Raw genomic sequence first — 22,368 nt, forward strand, 5'->3', positions numbered from 1 at the left:
CACTTCATCCCAGCTTACCCTTCCCCCTCCCTGTGTCCTCAAATCCATTGTGTGTGTCTGTGTCTTTATTCCTGTCCTGCCCCTAGGTTCATCAGAACCATTTTTTTTTTAGATTCCATATATATGTGTTAGCATACAGTATTTGTTTTTCTCTTTCTGACTTACTTCACTCTGTATGACAGACTCTAGGTCCATCCACTTCACTACAAATAACTTAATTTCGTTTCTTTTTATGGCTGAGTAATATTCCATTGTACATATGTGCCACATCTTCTTTATCCATTCATCTGTCAATGGACACTTAGGTTGCTTCCGTGTCCTGGCTACTGTAAATAGTGCTGCAATGAACATTGTGGTACGTGACTTATTCTAAAGTGTTTCAGTGGGTTTTTTTGCAGCGAACATGAGTGAAAGTCAATCACCCACACCGGTTCTGATTCTTAGCTCTTATTTAGGGATCCAGAGCTGTACCTTATTCTTTCTTCTATTACTATCCTTTTCAACTACTGTATCAAGTTTCTGAACTTTGAACTGACTGATAACATCTAAATTATTATTTTACTATTTCTAAGCTCTTTTTAAAGAAATCACTCCATTCTGCTATAGAAAACTTTCCAGACAAGCATAAAAAGCCACCTGTATACCTCTAAAAATAAGGCTGCAAACTGAGGGACTCAGAAAGAATATAACACACAAGTCCTAAATTACTGGGCTTCGCTTCACCATCAATGCCAAAAGCATGGTTCTGGTTTCAGCTTCTAAAAATAGAGGTTTTTTTTTTTTTTTCCAATCCCTTGACTTTCTCATGTCAGTGAAGCATGTAATTAAACTGAGCCTTACCTTCAAAGGAAAATATGATGCTGTGCAGGCCTATTTAAAGAAAGGAACAATTCAAACCAAGATTCCTTCCTTTAAGAATGCTGAATGATCTGCTGTCAAGAACTAGGGTTATAACTATTACAGCCATTTAATACTTAGCAAAACTAACCAAAATCTAATTTAAGGGAGAGTAGCCTGGCTGTGAGTAGGACCCTCTAAATTAAATATTGCAATAACAATACTAACACAGTCTGTTTAACATGACGTAAAAGTAAAAGCACAGGGCTTCCCTGGTGGCGCAGTGGTTGAGAGTCCGCCTGCCGATGCAGGGGACACGGGTTCGTGCCCCGGTCCGGGAAGATCCCATATGCCGTGGAGCGGCTAGGCCTGTGAGCCATGGCCGCTAAGCCTGAGCGTCCGGAGCCTGTGCTCCGCAACGAGACGCCACAACAGTGAGAGGCTCGCGTACCACAAAAAAAAAAAAAAAATAGTAGAAGCACAAATCCCTCCCACAACTCCTTCCGGCGTTTCTGTGCAGCAGGGAGGGGCGGGTCATGCTGCCTCCGATCCAGCAGAGGGGTGATCAGCTCCGACTGGGAGTGGAGGCCACACAGTGAAGACAGAGTCCCTCTGCCCCTGCAGCCGCTGCTGTGCCCAGCACCCTGCCCCAGGGCCCGCCTGCATCTAGCTCTCAGCTGTGAACAGACCAATCTTGTCTTAAAGAGGAAAAAACTGCTTCTCAGGGATACCTGTGTTTTCAAAATACATTTTCATATTCCTGCATTGTTTTCATCCCTGCTTAACATAAAAACTGCAAGTATGTACGTGGCAAAACACAGCGTGTGTGGAGATACACAGATACAGATATATAGATATATGGTGCTGTACCCGGCACTAGACACATACACACACACACACACACATCGATGGTTTCACTGTCTTACACACAAGCGTGCTACATATTTACTTGACATCCACTCTATTATTCTCATATGGTCAATAAATAATTTTAGAAGACAGATTATATCTGATTACTCTAAAAATCTAACCATTTGTATATAGAAGATATTCAGAAGTAGTTACTGTAATGTTCTAAAAGAGTAACAATATAATATTAAAGACCTACCATGAGATTGCCATATCCCATCAATCAAAACATCAGAATCATCTGATAGACACTTTGAGACAGAGCTTTTACCTAAGCTAAATAATATCCCTTAGGATAAATTTAATACATAAGAAATTCTCCGCTCCCTCAACTCCTCTTTTTAAAGAAAATCTTTCGTTAGGTTATTTGCATGACTATTAACTATTAGGAATCAACTGGCAAAGGCAGTCTGAGGTTATGAAGAGATCATAGCTCACACAGAAAACTGGAAAGGAGATGACCCTCAAGATGACCGCTGATGACTAAGACACACGTATAACCAATTCCTAGTTCTCCACGTGTTTGCTGTTTGATGGAAGAAGGGAGCCCTAAAATGCAGAGCTCACAGCACCGTCAACTGCTCCTAGCTCGTGTTTACAACCACGCAAGCTGCTCTCTACTTAATGAAAGCTTTCCATCAAAACACAACATTATGACAAATAAAATTATAATCATTGTGTGTAAAATTAACTTAAACCTAAGCTAAAGGAGAGTGTCTCTCATGAAAGCCCTGGCCAGCTCCATTTCTATGGATTAACTTCATGAACATCTAGGATTTTAAATTACTCTAAGTTTCATTCATTCGAAAATTTGCACTCTGAAAATAGTTCACACTTTATGCGTATACCATTCCTTCTTCAACCAAATATTATGATCACACTTTCAAAGACACAGAGGAAGAGAATAATGCAGAATTTCAAAATCCAGACTTCTACAACTTTAATTTGATTCTTATCTCGGATGGCATTCAAAATTTCAAACGATCCCGACGGAGATGATTTTATTGTTTTCATACTTACTGCAAAAAAGAAAGAGAAGAAGGAAGGGAGGGAGGAGGGATCCTTGATTACAAAAGCCTCATCCTGCCCACAAGAAAGTTATTTCTATTACGGCTTCAGGACGCCAGACTGGCTACCTACACACCCAAGAGAAATCCATTTACATATTTTCGGCAAGGTTTTAGCTCAGTGAAAATGTCTTTGAAGCAACTGGGAGCACTTGGGAAAGTGCTGCTCCTGAGTCCCATCTGATGAAAGCGTACACTCACTCTTTAACAGGTGGAAGCAGTGATTTCCACGTGATGGTCTGATTAACATGATGAACAAGAAGAAACGAGATGCTCACATTAACAACTAGGACAGTACCTCAGTTGGCTTAGCCTTTTAACTGATACAGGGCACAGCTGTGTCTGAAAACATGCCCTCCCACTAAGATTAAAAAAAGACTTGAAATTTTGGAATGGCACCAAACAATGGCCTAAAAACAGAATGTGTAACTCCTGGTAACAAATGGTGGCAGAAAGACACCCCTACCCTGTTCTTGTTCATGACGCCAAATTCAAAACAACAAAGTAAACAAGAAACATAAAAGGAAACCCTACCTTTGATGAAAGTAGAACAAAAGAAAACAAAACAAATTATAAACTGAAATCACAAACTTTGAAAAGTGGCCTTAAAAGTCAGCCCAGTGTAAGCTAAGAGCACCCATGCCCCTGCAAACCAGGGCCAGCAGGCAGAGGGCAGGGTTCTCCAGGACACTGAGGGGTAGGAAACCACTGTCTCCTTGCCCAGAATGAAGGCAAAGGGGACGCCTGGCAGACCCCTGACGTGTGTCTGCTCCCTGCCGGGCACCACAGCCAGACAAGAGACACGAGGCTGGAGGAAGGAAAGCGTGGGTCTGCCGTCTTGGGAAAAGAGCTGCCCGCTGGAACCCAGGGATGGAGGTGAGCAGCTCAGGAGCTGTGGGTCTTTGTTGGCTAAAGACAGACCTAAAGGCCAAACCCAGCAAAAACTCCTGATAAGAAACAGGGCTCCATGGAGGCTCTAAGATGACTCAAGGAGAGCACACTGCCAGGCAAAATCCAACCTCCTGACCACCACAGTTCCCGAATGGAGGCCCCCAACATCCCCTCTCCCCCACACACACAATTCCTCCCAAAATAGCTGGTCTGAAAAAAATAGGGACTCATTAAAAAATAAGTAAACACCACAAAGAAACTGGCATAGAACTATGCAAGAATACAAGGGAAAAAAGGAAGACCTTTAAAAAAAAAAGGCAGAGAAGAAACATAGCAAAAATTTAAAGCATAAAGCAATGAAAAATTATGGAATTCTTCGAGGAATTAAAGAAATTAAAGCAAGTCACACCTCTGAAATTAAAACTAGAGGAAGACCTACCAGAGCTGAAGGTGGGATCTTAGAAAAGTGAAGAGAAAAATAAAACTACTATAGATACAAAGTCAATAAAAGCTACTGAAAAAGAAAAAACTGAACAAATAAAGCCAGAAAATGGTGAAGAAGACTAAGAAAATTACATTAAAACTTTAAAATATTTCAGAGAATATGTAAGATTCACATATATATAATTGGCATACCTAAAGACAAGAAGAGAGAAAATACAGCCAAAGAAATCTTCAAAGGTAACTGAAGAAAATGTTTCTGAAATCATGGTAATCTTTAATCCACAAATTGAAAGAACATATGTCCAAAAACAACCTGCTACAGAATAATTAATATCAAGACGTATGCAGATAACTGGAAATGCAGACAAACATGAATGATGAGTACCTGCACTCAGATTTCCAGACACCTCCTAAAAGCCATACAGGTCAACAAGGAAAGCAAGCAAAAGCATCCATGATACATGTCTACAGTATAACTCAGAGACAGGGGAGACTACAAAATGCAGTTTCCATGTAAGTCAGGCAGTATAGAACCAACACACTCTTAGTTCCCGAGTGTATGTGGGACATTTTCCAAGACAGACCATATGTTAGGTCATAAATTAAGCCTCACAGGTTTAAAAAGATATAAATCATAAAAAGTATCCTCTGACCACAACGGGATGAAGTTAGAAATCAATAACAGAAGGAAAACTGGGGAATTCACAAATGTGTGGAAATTAAACAACACATTCTTAAACAACCAGTGAGTCAAGGAAGAAACCACAGGGGAAATTAGAAAATACTTAGAAATGAATGAAAACAAAACACAGCATACCAAAACTTATAGGACACAGAGAAAGCAAGGTTAAGGGGGGAATTGATAGCTATACATGCTTATATTTAAAAATGAGAAAGACCTCAAATAACAACCTAACTTTACAATTAAGGAACTAGAAAATGAAGAACAATCTAAACCCAAAGCTAGCAGAAGGAAGAAAATAAAAAAGACTGGAGCAGATATAAACAAAATAGAGAATAGAAAGATAATAGAGAAAATTAAAGAAAACTAAAGTTGGTTCTTTGAAAAGATCAACAAAATTGACAAATCTGGGGGCTTTCTTGGTGGCACAGTGGTTAAGAATCCACCTGCCAATGCAGGGGACACGGGTTCAATCCCTGGCCCGGGAAGGTCCCACATGCTGTGGAGTAGCTGGGTCCATGTGCCACAACTACTGAGCCTGCGCTCTGGAGCCCACGAGCCACAGCTGCTGAGCCTGTGCACCACAACTGCTGAAGCCCATGTGCCTGGAGCCTGAGCTCTGCAGCAGGAGAGGCTGTGACAATGATAGGCCCGTGCACCACAGCGGGGAGTAGCCCACGCTCGCCGCAACTAGAGAAAGCCCATGCACAGCAACAAAGACCCAACACAGCCAAAAAAAAAAAAATTGACAAATCTTTAACTAGATGAACTGAGGAAAAAAGACAGAAGACATAACTTACTATGATCAGAAATGAAAATGGGGACATTATTACTGATTCTAAAGAAATAAAAAGGGTTGTAAGCATGTACTATGAACACTTGTATACCAACAAACTGGATAGCCTAGATGGAATGGACAAATTCCTAGAAACACAAAACCTACCAAGACTAAAACAGGAAGGGAGAGAAAATGTGACTAGAACAGACCTGTAAGTATTAAGGAGATTAAATCAGTAACTAAAAATCTCCTGACAAAGAGAAACCCTGAACCTGATACCCTCACTGGTGAATTTTACCAATATTTAAAGGAAAACTAATACCAATTCTTCTCAAACTTTCCCCAAAAATTTAAGAGGAAGGAACACTATTAACTCACTCACTCACAGGCCAGCATTACCCTGATACAAAGTCAGACAAAAGCACTACAAGAAGGGAAAACTACAGACCAATATCCCTCATGAACACTGATGGAAAAATACTCAATGCTAGCAAGCTCAATTCAGCAGCATGTTAAAAGAATTATACACCATGACAAGTGCAATTTATTTCTAGAATGCAAGGATGGTTCAACATACTAAAAACAATCTGTGTAATATACTACATTAACAGAATGAAGGGGGGGAAAAACCCACATGATCATTTCGATTGAGGCAGAAAAAGCATCTAACAAAATCCAACACTCTTTCATGATTAAAAAAACACTCAATAAATGAGGTATAGAGTGAAACTACCTCAACATAATAAAATCCATCTATGAAAAGCCCACAGCAAACATCATATTGAATGGTGGAAGAATGAAAGCTTTTTCTCTAAGATCAGAAATAAGACAGAGAAGCCCACTGTCATCTCTTCTATTCAACATATTATTGGAAGTTCTAGCCTGAGCAATTAGGCAAGAAAAAGAAACAAAAAGCATCCAAACTGGAAAGGAAGAAGTAAAATTATCCCTGTTCACAGATGATATCATCTTATATGTAGAAAATGCTAAAATTTCCACAGAAATACTGTCAAAGCTAATAAGTGAAGTTAGCAAAGTAGCAGGATACAAAGTCAACACAGAAAAATCAGTTGCATCTCTATACACTAACAATGAACTATCTGGAAAGGTAATTATGAAAAAAATTCCATTTCTAATAGCATCATAAAGAATAAAACACTTAGGAATTAACTATGGAGGTAAAAGACTTGTACAATAAAAACTATAAAACAATGCTAAAAGAAACTAAAGAAAACATAAAGTAATTGAAGCACATCTCACATTCACGGGACCTAAACTTGTTAAGATGTCAATACTATCCAAAGCAATCTACAGATTCAATGCAATCTCTATTAAAATCCCAATGACGTCTTTTGCAAAAATAGAAAAACCCATCCTAAAATTCATATGGAATTTCATGGAACCTCAAATAGCCAAAACAATCTCGAAAAAGAAACACAAAATTTCCTGATTTCAAAACTTAGGCGAGAAGGGACAGAGATTGTTTAATGGGTACAGAGTTTCAGTTTTACAAGATGGAAAGAGCTATGGAGATGGATGGTGATGATGGTTGTAAAACTTTATGAATGTATTTAATACCACTGAACTGTACACTTAAAAATCATATATAGGGACTTCCCTGGTGGCACAGTAGTTAAGAATCTGCCTGCCAATGCAGGGGACACGGGTTTGAGCCCTGTTCTGGGAAGATCCCACATGCCACGGAGCAACTAAGCCTGCACACCACAACTACTGAGCCTGCACTCTAGAGCCCATGAGCCACAAGTACTGAGCCCATGTGCCACAACTACTGAAGCCCACATGCCTAGAGCCCATGTTCCGCAACAAGAGAAGCCACCGCAATGAAGAGTAGCCCCCGCTCACCACAACTAGAGAAAGCCTGTGTGCAGCAACGAAGACCCAACGCAGCCAAAAATAAATAAATAAATTTATTTTAAAAAATCATATATAACATATGTTATATGTATTTCATCACAATAGAAAAAAAGAGAGACTTAAGAGATATAATAACCAAACAAAATGGGTGATGTATGATTGGATCTTGGTTTCAACAAACCAGATCTAAAATATATTTGGTGACAAGGGAGAAAATTTGAATATGGACTGACTCTTGGGCATCCGTCCTCCTGAATGACACTGACTATTGGAAGGAAACCAGACTAGGGGACACAGAAACCTCTATGTTTAAAGAATATTTTAGGCAGCAAAAATGCTCTGGGCCTTGCCATTATCCGGGTTTGAGGCAAATTTGGAATTACACATTGTAGTAAATACTTTCAGTCTGCAAACTAGTATTTTCGTTCAAATGGAATTACACAAAATCAGAAAGTTACAAACTGCTAATTTGCATTCAGCTATCATGTCACACTGTGAATCTTCTTAAGCCTTTCTATGTTTGTACATGTTCATACCCAGTGGGATGAGAGGAGATGGGAAGAGAGCTTCAGGAAAAGACCGTGTCTCTGTTTTTTATTCCTCCACAGATTTTCATTATACTACAAGGTTTGGGTATAAGGTAAGCTTTGCTAATTTTAACTGAGTAATATGCAAATATGTTCACGCTGAATTTTAAGCTTACTGAATGCTGTGAGACCTTGTAAATAAGAAGCAGAGAACCATAAAGAACAAATAAATTGATCTAAAGATGCAATACAATTAAGATCTAAAGGCAAAAGATACAACTATGAAAAATAAGTTACTGTAAAGTTGCGTAATCTCTTCAGTTAGAGGGGACAAAAGCCTCTGTAATTTGTTATTTATGTCTACTAAGCAAAAATAATTGCATTAGAATGTATATTCATGAAGCCAGTTGATACAATGACTTACATAATGATTTTCCTGGGTACAACTTTGCCTGGGGGTAACCAGGGATCATTTTTTCATCTCTGGCTCTAAGACTTTCAAGTTCATGTTTGATAATGAATTGACGTTCTGCCATGGTGAGGAAATCATCATTATCATCTAAAATAAAACAAAGATTTACAGTTATTTTCTCAGTAATAGCCAAAATAAAATTAATAATATTCAAATAACATGCGATTATGAAATAATGATATAGACAATGAATAATAAACATGAGTAAGCAAAGTATAAAACTAACAAATTAAATAGAACATAAAGCTCCTTAGATATTTTATAAGAATAAAAATATTCTGTAATGCCTTCATATAATATATAATTCTTTAATTATTATACTAATCATTCTATAATATGGTACAAACATCCAAATGGCAGACACTTGCTTGATCTCATTTAATACCAATGAGCTGAAGGCAATACATTCTTTAATTCTAACAGTATTTTTAACTAGGGATGCAACTGAAGTTTGCCTACATGGCAAATTCTCCTCCTTCAAACTCTCAAGCCCAGGCCATTCCCTTCTGCAGCTGAACATCCCTCCCATAAATGAGGGAGAAGAAAGTCTGATAAGAAAACAGTGTTGTTTCTTGACAGGTGAATCCTCTCAAATGAGGTGAATTTCACCTTGATCATTTATTTACTAATATATAAAAATCCAGAGTGAGTGAGTCTGAAGAAGTCGAAATCACATCTTCTAACTCTGAAAGCCCTGAAAGGGACCAGTTTGGTTCTGAAAGCAAACTCCCACTCTGATAGCATAGCCACCCTGGCTTTCTCAGTTCTTTCCAGAAACCATTCTATTCTGGAACCCCCTTTGAAGCCAGAACAGAATCAGAATAGGGGATTATAGGACACTGGAATACTACTCTGTTTCTTATTTGTATCAATCCAGTGAACATTCACCATTCTAAGAAGTAGAATAATATAAGTTACATGTGTCATCCTAGTTTATGTTCATCTATTCTAGGGGTTACAAAGTAAATCTGCAACCCCAAATCTGACCCCATCTGCTTTGATAAATAAAATTCTACTGGAACACAGCCTTACCCATTCACTTCTTATGGCTGAAGGCTGCTTTTGCTCTGCAATGGCAGTGCTGAATAATTGCGACAGATCATATCGTACACACAGCCTAAAATATTTACTATCAGGCCCTTTACTGAAAAAGTTTGCTGACCCCTGATCTATTCATCAAAAACTTCTTTTTGATAAATTGATTCTGGTAGAAGCAATCTTGGAACTCACCATCAAAACCTTTGAAGTTGTGTCGGGTTCCATACATGAAGGCTCTCATGGTGTCATCACTGCACTCTTTCACCAATCCCACTGCTTCTGCCCCCAGTAACAATCTAATCCTGGAGGCACCGACAAGATATAAGTTCTGATTTTCTAGTGTTTCTTTCTCATATTTATTTAACAACGGTCTAAACAACAGCTGAGCACCTTCAGAAACAAAAGATAAGCACAATCTTAGACAGAGATAAACATAAAAGTTTCAAAAATGAAAGCCTTCTAAATAAATATTATGTTCCTAGTTTGGTAGTAGGCAAATAAATTATATTAACAATTTAAATCTATCTTCCAAATAAATAAGAAATGTGAGTAAGCTGGGGATGGCAGTTCTTTATAGCTTTTTGAAATAAATGCCAAAATTGGAAAATGGAATAATAAGTGGCTTGCCGGTTACTCAAATTAGAATACGAGACAGGAATCGAATATTTATTAGCTCTCAGTAAAAATATGGAGCAAAAGGATATAGTTTAATATAAAAATAAAATACCAAAATTTAAGAAAATTAATTTGAAATAAAATATCCCAATAAAAATGCTGCAAATGTAACACAATTACATCGGACTACAACAGATTTTGTGAACGTTAAATACTAAATAATAAAGAGCAAAATAATTTTTCAATGATTTTTCCCATAAGTACATGCAATTACGTTTAAAGGTATTTTTCTTAAACAGATTCACAAAATGTTAAGAGTAGATATTGTGATTTGATACTGTATATGGAATTATTTCACTTAAAATATTATGGAGAAAAAGGAATTTTTTTCCTTATTTTTAATTTCTACCTACATGAAACTTTTTAAGGTACATTTATTTCTTTACTATTTATCCTCTCTAGAGGATTGACAGGAATTATAAACTACTAATCAGATGGTAACAGGATAATAGCAGAATTTACATTTCACTTACCCAAAGGATTAACAGATTAACGTACTATGGCACTATTATTTAGGTAATTTACAACAGAGGTACTGAAGACTTTAATAAAAAATCAATAAAAGATATAAATAAAATACAATAAAAGATATTCAATTTAAAGAAAACACAAATGTCTCTTAAATATAAAATCCTTAATGTCATTCATATTAAGATAAATGCAATGTGTGTGTTTAAGGAGAGAGAAAAAAACTTGTATGATTCTTCTCTTCCATGGATAGGGCATTAGCCTAGTGTTCTTGAGAAGCAGCATTTTGGAAATGCACACGGTTAAGAATTTTAACTCCATGTTCTCTGAAAGTGAGTCCTGCTAATCTGGCTGCTATTAAGGGCTAGTGCTTTGGACTTTGGTTGTATTTTATATATGAATTGCAAACCTATCTGTAAGTTATCACATTGATTTTTATGTATGTTTTCTATTTTCCCTTCTAAAGTTCCACTCTTCTTAAATGCTACCTCAATAGTGTTGCCCAAAGCATATTCGATGACCCATACTAGATGCTGCATGGGAAAAGGGGATCTGTGATTAAATACCATCAAAAAATTGGGTTAAACAAAGTTGAACAGATTTCTTTACTGTGAAATTACTCAAAACGTATTTTATGTTTATTTGCATTTTAAGTCTCCAAGCGTAGGGCATTATGTGCAGTCTTTTTGACCTAAGAAATCTGTCCTTTGTTCCCGTAACAGAATTTCTTCAAGTGTCACTGTCCATGAGTCACCTCTTCAGAAAATGATGCTATAAAACAAAAGTCAGCTGAATAAATCCATTTGGGTGCTCTGTTTAACTAAAAAAAAAAAAAAAAACCAACACCAATATGCTACTTTTCACTTCTCACACTGCAAAAATCAAAAGTAGGGTTAAAAACTAGGTTGGTGGGTATGGTAGCCATGGAAGTGCCCTGCTCCACCCAGATCTCCCATCAAAAGAATCTGCTGTGAGAAGCAGAGTTGACTGCAGCCTCCTGCTGCCCCCTTTGGCCACAGCACCCTCACACCTAGACCATGCTCCCCTAGCTGCTCCCAGCCACAGGTTGAACACGCAGGGGACACTGGAATGAGGCCATTTCTGCTCAACATGCGTTTCCTTTAAAGGGCAATGTTGGGCCTGGCTCATACGTTCTCAGAACCATGCTGCAGTCGGAGGCTCTTCCTATCCTAGCCTCCTTCTTCCCTCTCTCCTTTCTGAAGTGTTAGACCTACACGAAAGTCTGAAGGCTCTCAATGTCTAAGCCTGCTGCTTCTCCCTTTATCTTTCTACAGATGTTCCCCTCAACAAACCTCCTGTGCATTAAATCCCATTTGGTGGGCTTCCCTGGTGGTGCAGTGGATAAGAATCTGCCTGCCAATGCAGGGAACATGGGTTCGATCCCTGGTCCAGGAAGATCCCTTGTGCCGCGGATCAACTAAGCCCGTGCACCACAACTACTGAGCCTGTGCTCTAGAGCCCGCGAGCCACAACTACTGAAGCCTGTGCGCCTGGAGGCCGTGCTCCACAATGAGAAGCCACAGCAATGAGAAGCCCGCACACTGCAACCAAGAGTAGCCCCCACTCGTCGCAACTAGAGAAAGCCCGCTCACAGCAACAAAGACCCAACACAGCCAAAAATAAATAAATAAAAAAATTTTTTAACTTTTTAATAAAATAAAATAATCGCGTTTGGCATCTCTTGCTTGGACGATGCAAACTGACACGGAGTGAGAGGGGAAAGGCACTCTGAGACATCACTAGGGGAGTATAAAAGGATATAACCTTCACAGAGAAACATTTGTCAACATCTTGTTCTGAAAAATAGTCCCCATCCCCGCCACCGGCACCCCGCCCACCAAGGCAATGACTTTCAACTCGTTCAGGTGATTCCTTTGTGATTTCTTTTCACGTCACCAAACAACATGCTTATAGAGCTATTTATTTTTGTTTAAACCTTGGCAAATGAGGATTTAGCTCTCTTTCCAACCCACCTTCACCATTTCCACCCACCCTTTCCATCATCCCATTCTCACAATATTGTCATATCATCCTTCTCATCCCATCAACAGTATTTTCCTTATTATGACTACATACGTTATAGTTGAGCCTTACGACCTGCTATGATTTTCCTTCCCTACAACTTACCGTTTTCCCCAAAATTGGTATCTTATCATATGCTTGGTTTATTATGCACTTACTGCTAATTCAATCCCCCAAGCTCTGCCAATTATTTAAGTCTTCCCTCAATACACTGCCAAGAGAGATAGGCTGTTAACATTATCTTCTTAGAGAAATCTCTCTTCACTCCGCCCTCACACCTTGTTGACAGCTGGGTGGGTTCAGAATTCTGGACTGAAATCATTTTCCTTCAGAAATGAAGATATTATACCACTGCCTTCTAGCTTCCAGTGTTTCTAACCTACTTTATTTTTTCTGGAAGTTTGTAGTATCTTCCCTGTCCTCAGGGTTCTGAAACCTTCCAGTGATATGCCATTTTCAGCCACAGTGCTGGGCATTGCATGGGCCCTTTCAGTCTGAAAAAGCACACATCAGCCCTGAGTTTCTCTTTGATGATTTCTTCCTCTCCTTTTTCTCTCTTCCCTTTTTAGAACTTTTATTCAGAGGTATACCTCCTGGACTAGTCCTCTAATTTCCCTATTTTTTTTCTCTTAGATTTTCCAATTCTTGACCTTTTTGCTCTACTTTCTGGGAGGTTCTGTCAAAATTGTCTTCTAACCCTTTTACTGAGTTTTTAAATTTTGCTCTCATACTTTCATTTTATGAGCTGCTTTTTTTCCTAAATGATTATAATATCCTACTCTTGATGTGTAGGTGGTTTGTCTTCTCATAACGCTGAGAACTGAGTTTTTAATTCTCTTTTGGTTTTCTCCTACATGGTTTTCTTTTATCTTTTTTAGCTTTCTCTTTCACGTTAGGGATTTTCCTCAGATGTTTGGTGATCTTTTGTTATAAGCTCATGTTTAAGAAAGCAGTTCTAAGAAGTGGAACAGAAGTTCTGAAGGTTTAGATGGAACTCATCAAAGATGGCCTCTGGGGCTTCCCTGGTGGCGCAGTGGTTGGGAATCCGCCTGCCAATGCAGGGCACGTGGGTTCGATCCCTGGTCCGGGAGGATCCCGCATGCCGCGGAGCAACTAAGCCCGTGCGCCTGCACTCTAGAGCCCACGGGCACATCTACTGAAGCCTGTGTGCACCTCAATGAGGGGTGGCCCCCGCTCTCCGCAACTAGAGAAAGCCCACACACCCAGCAATGAAGACCCAACGCAGCCAAAAATAAAAAAATAAAATAAATAAATTTATTTTAAAAAATGGCCTTTAATGCAAGGTAGTCTGGCCAGGTTACTTTCCATGGGCAACTCTTGATTTCTGCACCTTTGTCTTGAGTTGCTCAGATTCCTCAAGGAAAGATTATTCAAATCTCCTTCCAAGATGATTACATTGTGGAAACTTAATTAGGTATGAGACTGGTGGGATGGAGGACGGGGGTAACAAGATTCAATTAATTATCTTTACGTACAGAATGTGTATGTGCTTTATGTACAGAATCTGTTACCAACTGTACATAAAGGCCCCATGCCCAAATCCATGCATCTGACCCTCTCCAGAGAATAACAGAGACTTCTGCTGGGGTGGTAGAATACAGAAGGGACCTAGGGATCAGACTATTTCTTAAACAGATCTCAGCCAATTCTTTTTTTTTTTCTTGGTACCGTTTTTATTTCTACCTCTATAGGCCCCTAATGTCTCTAATTCCTGAGTCTTTAGGAATATTTTGCAGTGTAAACCAAACTGTATCTCAGTTTTCTCCCCAGCCAGCTCGAGCTCTGGATTTCTCAACTCTGAGAAGTTACTCACTACTCATCACCTGTTTACTAGCTTCTAGAACGGTGCTGCTGTTACATCTTCTTTCTTGTCAATGTGGACTTAGGTCTTTTTTTAAAAGATCCTTTTATTGTCATTTTAATAGGAGTTTGTAAGAGAATAAAAGTAAACATGAGTGTTAAATCCAATACCTTTACCTGAAAGACCCAGAATACTTTTTTGGAAGGTTCTATTATGACTGCCCCAGCATTGTAGGAGGATGCCATCCCCTCCCCATCCTCATGTGTCCTTGCTAAAGCCACACAAAGAGCAGAGAAGACGACTGGGAATACACTGGCCTCTCTCACTCTAAGACACTACAAATGTTCTTACACCACAGGGATTTTATTTTTTATTTATTTTTTAAATTTATTTATTATTATTATTTTTTTTTGGCTGCGTTGGGTCTTCGTTGCTGCGTGTGGGCTTTCTCTAGTTGCAGCGAGTCAGGGCTACTCTTCGTTGTGGTGCGTGGGCTTCTCATTGTGACGGCTTCTCTTGTTGCGGAGCATGGGCTCTAGGTGCGCCAGCTCAGTAGTTGTGGCTTGAGGGCTCTAGAGTGCAGGCTTAGTAGTTGTGGCACACAGGCTTAGTTGCTCCAAGGCATGTGGTATCTTCGCGGACCAGGGCTTGAACCCGTGTCCCCTGCATTGGCAGGTAAATTCTTAACCACTGCGCCACCAGGGAAGTCCCACCACAGGGATTTTAAAGAAGAGACTCCAGTCCAGTGAAACACCTCAGATTTCAGCAATCAAGTATTCTTCTTTTTAAAGGTTTTTTTTTTTTTTGGTTCAATTGTTTGAAAAAAATTAAAAATTCCACTTTGACTCAAAGTTTTATTTTTAAGAAGGCATTTCCATTTACAGTCAAAATCGTTTTTTAAAAGCGTCTTATTTACATTTTGTCCAGTGTTTCGAGACTTAGTGAAGTTTTAGGGGTTGTTTTGTGTAGTTTTATGAAGTGTCTGCTCATGTAAAACTCCCTCCACCCTCTTACCCAGATCTAGCCCCCTTTTTGTGCCCTACAGGAGAGGGCTAACCTTCGGCTTCTTCTATAAAGTCATCCCTTACCACCCCAAAAAGCATCATCAAGTGTCACCTCGTCCTTCCCTTTACTTTTTTTTTTAATTATACATCCTTATTTTCCTTTTAATATCTGTAGAAACTGTAGCAATGTTACATACCTCATTCTTCCTATTGGTAATTATCATCTTCTCTCTTTTTTTAAAAAAAGTATTTATTTATTTTTGGCTGTGTTGGGTCTTAGTTGCAGCACATGGGATCTTTTGTTGCAGCGCGCGGGCTTCTCTCTAGTTGTGGCATGCAGGCTTGGTAGTTGCAGCACACAGGCTCTCAAGTTGTAGCGCACGGGCTCCAGAACACGTGGGCTCTGTAGTTGTGGCGCATGGCCTCCAGAGTATGTGGGCTCTCTAGTTGCAGCATGTGGGCTCACTTGTTGTGGCATGTGGGCTCAGTAGTTGTGGCACGCAGGCTTAGCTGCCCTGCAGCACGTGGGATCTTAGTTCCCCGACCAGAGATCGAACCCGCGTCCCCTGCATTGGAAGGTGGATTCTCAACCACTGGACCACCAGGGAAGACCCCCTTTACTTTCACAGCAAGTATACATAATGATTTTTTTTTTTTTAAGTATCATGCAGTATTTTGTAACAGCTTTTTCCTTAGCCTTTCTTCCTGTTCCTTCAATTTCCTGGAACTAGCGTTCAGTCTCTTTACCCTGACAGTAACATCCTTGCAGGCAGAAGTGTGTTTCTCTCTCCCTTAGCACCATAACCAACACAGAAAGAATACTCAAAGATATTCATTCAAAAAAAAAAAAAAAAAAAAAAGATATTCATTCATTTGACAAATATTTATTAAGCACCTACTATGCACCAGGCACTGTACATAGGCACAGAGTTTATAGCTGTGAACAAAATCACTCACGTTGCTTACGGTATAAGAGAGACTTACAATCTAATGTTGATTTAAGACCTCCTTTCAAGTCCTAGATAAATAATAAAGAGCAAAGAAATGAACATTAATTTTAAAAATATATCAATTAAAAAACTGTGAAACACATTTGAAAACACAGTTTTACTCACTGGCATGACTAAATCTGAGTGATATTTATTTTACTCACCTCCATCTTTCTTTCTACTGATAATTCTGTTCTTCAGCCATTCTTTGGTTTCTTCCTTGACATCCTGAGCAAGTTCTATGACAACCAGAGGCGTGAAAGAGCTCTCATGAGTATCCAGAGCTGACAAGGTCACTTTCATCTTTGACAAACTTGCTGAAAATAAAAAGCAAAGATGGGTTATAATGGGAAAAATAAATATAGACTGTATTTGTATTTTCTCTTAATTAAACCTAATTCTGGCTTCCTGGATGGAAGAAAATTTCTCACGAGCCAGATGGGTTACATGACAGGCTCCCCCAATGGCTCACAGCACCTGTGCAAGCCAGGCCCTATACAAAAACGAGGGAAACACCACTCGTATCCGCAAGCAGCTCAGAATAAGGCAGGGGGTACATTCAGGTAAGTGAAGGATAACAGTGTAAAATGTGCTCACACAAGAGGACTAAGAAAGTATTTACAAAGGGTGTGACCTGAACAGGATTTAGAAGAATGAATAGGAGTTTGCCAGATTGACAATGGATGGCATTCTAGGCAGAGGAAACAGTGTTCCCCTATAAAACAATGATGAAAAATAGCCAAGATGGGGCTTCCCAGGGGGCGCAGTGGTTGACAGTCCGCCTGCCAATGTAGGGGACACGGCTTCGTGCCCCGGTCTGGAAAGATCCCACATGCCGCGGAGCAGCTGGGCCCGTGAGCCATGGCCACTGAGTCTGCGTGTCCGGAGCCTGTGCTCCGCAACTGGAGAGGCCACAACAGTGAGAGGCCCACGTACCGCCAAAAAAAAAAAAAAAAAAATAGCCAAGAGACTCAGAGAAATACAAGTGAGTAGGTACAGCTAGAGCGTTAACTATGAGTTAGAGGAAGGGAGGATGGGAGCTGGTATCTAATGAAGGCCCCTGATTATTACAAATTAACTGGGCCTTTTCCAACAAACAATGGTAATCACCAATTCATTAAGGGCAGGGAATTGACACAGCCCAATTTCATATTTTTGTGTGGAGTTGATGTCCCCAGCATCAGCTTCCCTTCCCAGTGTCCCTAACTTTCTCAGGGATGTCATCTTTATCTCTGTCACCAAGCTGGGAAGATAATGGAGTCAACCTGGAAACCCACAAATGGCATCTGTCACTAAGGCCTGATGGCCTCCCTCGAAAATGTTTCTCATGTGGACCTCTCTAACTCCATGATTCTCAACAGGGGCAATTTTCAGACTTTAGACTCATTTACTCTAACTTTGTGCTTAATGTAAGTTTTAATGACTCCAAAGTTGAAGTGCAAAGCAATTCTTGGGAACAATCACAAAAGGAATGACCAACAACACAGAACATCTTTCCTTTCTCTGGGGGAATTCACAATCTTTCAGCAAGCTGATCAAACAGATCCAGCTTGTTTGGCCTGGACTGATAAGGTTTGTTTTTCTCTAACAGAGTATAAGTTTTGTTTGGGGCAATACTGGTGTTATAAATCAATGCTGGATTCAAATAATACTACAAATACATCAGGAATGCTATTTCAAGGTATCTGCCCAATCAAACTCCCCAGGCTAGGATCTACGAGGGAAGCCAGGTCAAAACAGGACCAACTACAATGGGGTATCACCTCACACTGGTCAAAATGGCCATCATCAAAAAATCTACAAACAATAAATGCTGGAGAGGGTGTGGAGAAAAGGGAACCCTCTTGCACTGTTGGTGGGAATGTAAATTGATACAACCACTATGGAGAACAGTACGGAGGTTCCTTAAAAAACTAAAAATAGAACTACCATATGACCCAGCAATCCCACTACCGGGCATACACCTGAGAAAACCATAAATCAAAAAGAGTCACGTGGCATGGACATATATACACTACCAAACGTAAAATAGATAGCTAGTGGGAAGCAGCCGCATAGCACAGGGAGATCAGCTCGGAGCTTTGTGACCACCTAGAGGGGTGGGATAGGGAGGGTGGGAGGGAGGGAGACGCAAGAGGGAAGAGATATGGAAACATATGTATAACTGATTCACTTTGTTATAAAGCAGAAACTAACACACCATTGTAAAGCAATTATACTCCAATAAAGAATTAAAAAAAAAAAGAGTCATGTACCACAATGTTCATTGCAGCACTATGTACAATAGTCAGGACATGGAAGCTACCTAAGTGTCCATCGACAGATGAATGGATAAAGAAGATGTGACACATATATACAATGGAATATTACTCAGCCATAAAAAAGAAATTGAGTTATTTGTAGTGAGGTGGATGGACCTAGAGTCTGTCATACAGAGTGAAGTAAGTCAGAAAGAGAAAAACAAATACCGTACGCTAACACATATATGTGGAATCTAAAAAAAAAAAAAAGATTCTGATGAACCTAGGGGTAGGGCAGGAATAAAGACGCAGACTTAGTGAATGGACTTGAGGACACGGGGAGGGGGGAGGGGAAGCTGGGACGAAGTGAGAGAGTGGCATGGACATATATACACTACCAAACGTAAAATAGATAGCTAGTGGGAAGCAGCTGCATGGCACAGGGAGATCAGCTCCGCGCTTTGTGACTGCCTAGAGGGGTGGGATGGGGAGGGTGCGAGGGAGGTGCAAGAGGGAGGGGATATGGGGATATATGTATGTATACGGCTGATTCACTTTGTTATGCAGCAGAAACTAACAACATTGTAAAGCAATTATACTCCAATAAAGATGTTAAAAAAAAAGATAGGACTGAGTTCTCACCTCCAAATAGCTAACGATATAATCAGGAATTACAAAGAAGGAAAGAATGGTAACAGATAGCCATTAAAGCTATGGGAACTCAGAACACTTCATGTGCAAAAGTTATCAATGAAGCTTGAGAGTAAAGGCCCGACCAGAGCAGAGTGGTAACATGTTTGTAAGCTACCACCATTTGAGAAAGTATGCTGCCGTTTATATCTAACCTGACAGCCAGTAAGGAGTCACTGGGGGTTTCTGAGCAGAGGATTGGCTATGTGTCAGAGTGACAGAAATCTCAACAGGTAAGTTTAGGGGGTGTTCTTCATGGTATTCTTTCAACTCCCCTGAACTTCTGAAATTTTTCATAACAAAAAGTTGGGGGGGAGGCTTCCCTGGTGGTGCAGTGGTTAAGGATCCGCCTGCCAATGCAGGGGACACGGGTTTGAGCCCTGGTCTGGGACGATCTCACATGCCGTGGAGAAACTGAGCCCGTGTGCCACAACTACTGAGCCTGCACACTACAACTACTGAAGCCCGCATACCTAAAGCCCGTGCTCCGCGACAAGAGAAGCCACCGCAATGAGAAGCCTGCACAACGCAACGAAGAGTAGCCCCCGCTAGCCGCAACTAGAGAAAGCCTGCGTGCAGCAGCAAAGACCCAAAGCAGCCAAAAATAAATCAATTTAATAAATTGATTTTTTTTAAAAAGTTGGGGGAAAATGTTAATCTACCAGTAGACTGCAGAGGCTTACCATCATCATCTTTTACATGGAAATATCAAATACAACAAACATTAATCATGTGCTTATTATGAGCCAGGCCATGACGGAGTCTGAAGATACAAAAGTAAATAAGGTCTACATCTTAGTTTTGAGAAACAGGTGTGCATCAAATCATTCTAACACAGGGCTAAGTATAACAGTACAACTGCAGTAACCCGAGGGCTTGGGGCAGCCTGAGAAGGGAGGCTGATAATGGGACAAGCTGCAATTTGGAAAAGATACCTAGATGATTCCAAGGTTTCTAACCTGGGACATGGGAGTTAGCAAATAGCAAAGATGGAAGGAATGGTGAGGTTAAAGGGACAATAGAGGGCTCAGCAGGGCATCACAGGCATCAAATCAAAGGTCAAAGTTTTTTAGCCTTTATGCATTGCCTAATGTGAGTGAGAATTATTCACAATTACCAGGTCATGAAACAATCTTTCTGAGAAAGTAAGGCAGGTTTCAGTTCTCAACATGTATATGAGCATTATCTAGAAGCTCACAGTAAATACTTGCTCATTGATTTATTCTTATTTGAGATACTGTATGCCTTTCATGACTCAGAGCATGACCTTACCAAGACTTCCAATATATTACAGACAAAAATGTCACAATCTCTGATATACGAAGAGTTCTTATAAATCAATAACAAAAAATACAAAAAACTAAAATCACAAGTCACAAAGAAGAACTATACACTTGAAAAGATGTTTAAAGTTACTAAGAAAGAAACGCGAAGTAACAATGAGTTATTTTTCCCTTTTCAGATTTGTTGAAAGATGGACAGAACCCAGGTCTGGCATGGGAGTAGAAAACTGGGCATTTTCACATATTGCTGCCAGATGTTGTGATTTGATACCACCTTCCCAGAAAGCAGAGTAGCAATCTGAAAAACAATATTAAATACTCATACCATTCAACAGAACAATGCTAGTTCTAGGAACTTATACCAAACATATAATAAAATCAAAAATGTACATAAATGTTCATTACAGCTTTCTTTTTTTCTGTCTTTCCTCTCTTTCCTATAAAGTCAAACAACAGGATACTGGCTAAATAAAGTATAACTATACAACAGAACCATTAATACTAGGATACAGATCCAACTAAATTAACATGGAGAATGTTTCGTAACACATTATAAGGTAAAAATGCAAAGTATGGCCCCATTTATGAATATATATCATCCACAGTAATATCAAAATGACAACACTAGCTAACATTTGCTGAGGATTTACTGCATCAAAGCATGGGCTACACATTTTTATGTGAATTAACTCAGTCATTTCTCACAGCAACCCCATGAAGAAGGAACTTTAACGTTTCCATCTTACAGATGAGAAAACTGAGGTGAAAGAAGTAAAAAGTAGCCTGTCCACATCATGCAGTCTCAAGCGGGGAAGCTGGGCTTCAAAACCAGGCAGCCTGATGCCAGAGCTCACATCCTTAACCACATTTGTGTATACATATGTATTCATCACATGTGATATGAGTGTATTACACACACTTGTGTTAGTCACGGTGTAGGTATGTGTGTCTAATAAAAATTCCATCAGTGATTAGTCAGATATATTTCTCCATCCCCATTTCTAGGTAGTAGGATTTACGATGAGTTTTATTCTTTACATTTTTCTTTTTGATTTGAATTTTAGTGAGCAGGTATTTCTTATGATTAGAAAATAATGGCTTCTATGTTCATGAAATAGAAGGCTCACATTTTCAACATAAGTGTAAAATATACACTGTAGTAGAGACCAAATGATACTTTTAAAATTACCTAATACAAGATAATATTTCGCGTTATTCCTCAGATTAAAAACATACTAACTTTGTATACAAGAAGTCGCCTAGCTTCAAAGATTGTTTGGTTTGGGGTAAAAGTTAACGGCATATAGAATGAAAGGACTCGGGACCTAGGCACGTCCTATCCATGAGACTGGCAAAAGCAGCGCAGAAGTCGGACTAGGAGAAAATTTTAGAGCAAAAGGAGCCTTAGGGGTCAATTAGTCCCAAGACCACACTATTTCATGTTAATAAAACCCAAAGTCACACAACCAGTGTGACAAGAGATAAGACTGAAATCCAATGCTCTTTGAATGACACCATACCGTATGCAGAAGACCTTTTTTCCCCATTTTTTTGAACTTAGCCAATTTAAAGTCTCACCATCAAAAGTAATGCTGGCCTCGCCACAGCTGTGGAGCTGTGGGCTTTCACTTGTT

The 22,368-nt window shown here is 39.6% G+C and overlaps 1 protein-coding gene across 3 annotated transcripts in view; it reads right to left on the reverse strand.

Moving 5' to 3' along the window:
* ANO10 (anoctamin 10) overlaps window positions 1–22,368 on the reverse strand; it is a 228,840-nt gene that overhangs the window by 203,026 nt on the left and 3,446 nt on the right. For all 3 annotated transcript variants that reach the window (XM_032648603.1, XM_032648602.1, XM_032648601.1), the window contains exons 2-4: window positions 16,686–16,838; window positions 9,713–9,910; window positions 8,435–8,569 (exon numbers count right to left, since the gene is read on the reverse strand). In XM_032648603.1, coding sequence (XP_032504494.1) covers window positions 8,435–8,569; window positions 9,713–9,910; window positions 16,686–16,824 — 472 coding nt within the window. In that variant the 5' untranslated portion in view covers window positions 16,825–16,838. The remainder of the gene's footprint in view (window positions 1–8,434; window positions 8,570–9,712; window positions 9,911–16,685; window positions 16,839–22,368) is intronic.

The sequence above is a fragment of the Phocoena sinus genome, chromosome 11, assembly GCF_008692025.1.
Source record: "Phocoena sinus isolate mPhoSin1 chromosome 11, mPhoSin1.pri, whole genome shotgun sequence".
Taxonomy (NCBI): domain Eukaryota; kingdom Metazoa; phylum Chordata; class Mammalia; order Artiodactyla; family Phocoenidae; genus Phocoena; species Phocoena sinus.